The sequence below is a fragment of the Triticum urartu genome, unplaced genomic scaffold (assembly GCF_003073215.2).
Source record: "Triticum urartu cultivar G1812 unplaced genomic scaffold, Tu2.1 TuUngrouped_contig_8103, whole genome shotgun sequence".
Lineage (NCBI taxonomy): Eukaryota > Viridiplantae > Streptophyta > Magnoliopsida > Poales > Poaceae > Triticum > Triticum urartu.
In genome coordinates this window covers 1-4,363 of record NW_024119017.1, presented here as the reverse complement: position 1 = coordinate 4,363, position 4,363 = coordinate 1, and the positions used below count along the sequence as shown (strand labels likewise).

The 4,363-nt window shown below is 38.4% G+C and overlaps 1 protein-coding gene across 1 annotated transcript; it reads left to right on the top strand.

The window, feature by feature from the left end:
* Positions 1–2,227: 2,227 nt before the first annotated feature.
* On the top strand, positions 2,228–4,176 carry LOC125531786 (phytyl ester synthase 1, chloroplastic-like; the record flags this gene model as incomplete). The annotated part of the gene is made up of 7 exons (XM_048696052.1): positions 2,228–2,253; positions 2,347–2,452; positions 2,618–2,748; positions 2,836–3,205; positions 3,313–3,426; positions 3,663–3,748; positions 3,876–4,176. Coding segments are annotated over 7 exons (1,134 nt in total), but the record flags the coding sequence as incomplete, so codon positions are not given.
* Positions 4,177–4,363: the final 187 nt, after the last annotated feature.

Below are 4,363 nucleotides of genomic sequence, written 5' to 3'. Positions count from 1 at the left end.
AAAACTCACAGGTAAACATGGAATATCTAATCTCATAAATATATACGAAGAAAATCCAACCAAATCAATGTATTCTCCGTGTGCACAGAAAAAGCTACAATGAAAAATATATTGTCGAGTAGCCTAAGTAAGTCACAATTAGTGAGGTAATAGCAAGATTTTAGAGGATCTATTATGGGAATCATTGTATTATCCAATGTAAATTAGCAAGGGTCTAGATTAATTTGACCATGTGTAATTAAATTAATTAGTTAGATTGGCAAATAATATGCTTTATAAGATAATGGATACAATAGATGTACTCTGAGCACAATTTCCTTAGAAGTTAATGCAAATAAATATGAGGCAATGTGTATGAACACTTCTAGAACAAAAAATGGGCATGTTTATAATTTGAGGGGTGTATGAATGGTTTAGAGGTTTTGACTTCTAAGAAATCATATGTTTATACTCCCCCCATTTCGAAATACTTCCCGTATTAGTTTTGTTTTAAGTCAAACTTTGTAAGTTTTGGCCACATTTATATTAAAAATATCAACATATACAATACCAAATAAATAAAAATATGCAAACATATTCCTTGGTGGATCTAATAATATCCAGTTGGAATTGTGAATGTTGATATTTTTTCTATAAACTTGGTCAAACATCACAAAGTTTGACTTGAGGCGAACCTAACCCGGGAATTATTTTGAAATGGGGGGGGGGATATAAATATGGATACAAAACATGTTCTCTGATATTAATTAACTTTCTTAGGATTTAATGCAAGATAAATATGAGGTATCTTTGATTCTAGAATAAAAAGTCTGACGTTCTACTAGATCATCAAGAATAAGGAGGTGGAGGAGTTCAAGTTTATAATTTATGGATCTCTCTATATTTATTTGGTTAAAACTATGTAGTACATCTCTGGTGACTTGGAATGCTAACAAACATTTTATTCTCTGAAACATAGCCAATCTATCTGTACCTCCAAATGGTGTACGATCGTTTATTGGTATGTGTAAGCAGCCCACCTCAAATACCCTGCCGATAAAAAAGTAGAAAATAATTGAACGTTATTATATCAAATTTTAAATTTGTAAACAAAAATATTCCATTGATCAAATTGATTACACAAAGCATACAAATGGTTACTACACAAGACAAACCTAGTTCTCGTGGGATGCACAAATGACCCTGTGTAAAGTAAATACAATTTCACCCATAGAGTATCATATGCCCCGTCTAGGAGTCATCCAAAATCGGCTCTACCGCTAACAAGGAAGTGCAAGAGAAAGTGGGGAATCATGAGAATACCAATATGTGAGAGAGAACCTTTGCACATAGGGATGCATATAGGGGCGACGGACTGGATCGGCACAAGTGACCAAACCAAGGCTTACTCGCACTTCGGTAGGGGTTCTTCCCCATGTCAACTAGATTCTAGCATTGTCAACTTCATCCGATGACTTCGAAGAAGACTAACATTGTCGCCTACTATAATTCACACACCCCACTTCAAGGAACCAAACACATCTACTATAGTCAATGCCACGCCGGTGGAGGAACCCCTTATAGAATTACCATATTAGTGGTGCGCCACTAAAGCAGCATCCCATTGGTAAGTGAACAAAATATTAATGGTGTGCAGGTGAAAGATGAATGACACTAATAATCACTCATCAATGGTCTGTCGGCCGTAGTGCACGCCACCAGTAAGTTCCACCCAAAAGCTGGCCCGACAAAAATTAGTAGCAGCGTGCAAATTAGGACACACACCACTAATAATTTCTGCCTGGCTCGCATGTAGGCACCACTCACTAGTAGTTTGACTTTATTTATGGACGTCGCTAGTGCTTAGCTCTATAGCGGCGTGTGCTGTTTCTCTGAGCGCCATTAATAACCGTTGCTAGGTGAGTTTCTAGGACCCACTGAATAGTGGTGTGCCCACATGATTCCTCGTCACTAGTAATTGGCTAATTAGTGGTGTGTTGTTTGCTACAGGCGCCACTAATAGGTACGATGAATAAATGAGGTAAAATCAATTTACACATGTAAGCCTCTCTCCCTCCCTTCTTTCTTCCAACTCCCACATTATTCTTTCTCAAAATCTCCCACACATTATTGCACGTTTGAAGATCTAAGAGGGTGCTTGGATACGTTTTAGTCTCATGACTAAAAGTAGTGGGACTAAAACTTGCTAGTCTCATCCATGCTTGGATACGTTTTAGTCTCATGACTAAAAGCAGAAGTTTTACTTCTTGCAAGGTTCCTTTTCTATATTAGGGCATTGCACATTCAATTGATTCCTATTAGGGCATAAAAAAAATAGGGCTCTCACACTAATATATTTGGATTCAGTGGCAACCAGAATCTGCCGCCATGTGGAGAAGCTGATCGACTATTTAAGATGCTGAAAAACTGCAAAGTTAGATACTTTAGGAACCGGGGTCATACACTACTCATGGTACGCATTATATATCGTACTCATGATAAATGCTTGATAATGGCTTCTTCGTTTTCACTTGATCTGTTGTTGCTAATTCTTAACTCTCCAGCCAAACAAGAAGAACTACTTTACCTTTCAGTATGACCTTTACAATAATCTTCACAGTTTAGTGTCCTTACACAGGAGCGTGACTTCAACCTGCTAACTGTCATAAAAGGGGTCAACATGTACCGCCGTGGAAGAAAATGGGATGCCGTGACCGATTTCCTTCCACCTACATTTACAGAGTTCAAGAAATCAACCCAAGATTTCAGGTATGTATTCAATTTAGGAAAGATCCACTCTACCATCACATGGTATTTGTCCAGGATAGCGGACTGATTAGCTGAACTCTTCTTCAGATTGCTCAATCAATCAATGAGCCCAGTCTTGTTGTCTACTCTGGAGACTGGAAAAATTGTACGTGGACTCGGTGGTGTTCCTAACAAAGGTCCTGTCTTGTTTGTGGGTCGTCACCAACTCTTAGGGATAGAGATGCCTTCACTTGTTCAAGAGTTCTTGAAAGAGAAGAAAGAAACTATCCGAATATTGTCCAACCCACTATTTTTTGTTGGACATAATTGGGCTTTGCGACAGGAGTTATCCCTATTCGATGTAGTATCTATGTACGGGGGAGTTTCAGTCAGTCCGATCAATATGTATAAGTTATTCGAGAGAAATGAATTTGTTCTCCTCTATCCAGGCGGTGCTCGGGAAGTTCTACACCGGAAGGTGAACTAAATATTTTTTTTTTGCATTTGTACAAATGAATTTCATGTTTGCTCCCACCGTGCATAGGAGCTGTCCCCTAGATTTACTAATTAAGTTGAACTGGACAGGGTGAAGGCTACCAGTGCTTTTGGCCAGATAAACCAGAATTTGTAAGAATGGTAGCCCGTTTTGGAGTTACTATCATACCATTTGGCTGTGTCGGAGAAGATGAAATTTTAGAGGTATTCTTTTCGTGCCTTTGTATATTGAATTAACTCAAGGACACAGTTTGCTACTTTTAAATTATTTTTCATGATCTTTTTATATTTATTGTAACAGAGTAATATCAGACACCTTAATTAGTGATCACTATCATACATTCAGGTTTTTTCTAGGGCAAGTACACATTGCACGTATATCTCCTTCCAAAACAAGAGAGAACCTATTCTGCTAATTCTTTGTTCCTTTCCTTCTGCAGATAGTCCTGGATTACAACGATCAAAAGAACATCCCTTATCTCAAAGACTGGATAAAATCATTCAATGAAGATCTTCCAACTCTAAGGTCAGATATCTATCGTCCTGACTCGTTTCCTTTGAAAAGGGGAGTTAATAATCAAATATTTTCTATTGCTAAATTATTTGCTCAACACTAGCCATGCTCAGCTGTAGTAGGAACACTTTTATTTCAGAGATACGGTCATTGGAGAGGATGGGAATCAGGCCTTGCATCTCCCAGTTGTTCTCCCTAAGGTACCAGGTCGCTTATACTTCCTGTTCGGCAAGCCAATCAAGATGAAAGGTCTGAACAATCTGCTGATGGACAAGAAACAAGCAAGCGATTTGTATCTACACACAAAATCGGAAGTGGAGAACTTAATGTCTTATCTTAAGAGGAAGAGAGAAGAAGATCCTTACCGGAGTATAACGCGGCGCATGTTGTACCAGGCCGCTAGGGGTGCTTCCGCTCAAGTGCCTACTTTTGAGCTGTGAAAATCGGGCATCGATGCACCTTTCCATATGGTGGTATTGCTGCTTGGAAAATCTCCATACATCTTTAGTTTACAGAGTTAGTCTTGAGATAAATTTCACGGACTAACAAGGATGCAATATTCAGAATGAACTAAAGAAAGTCCAACATTGCTCTGTACTTCAAATCAAAATATAATTAGGATCGGAA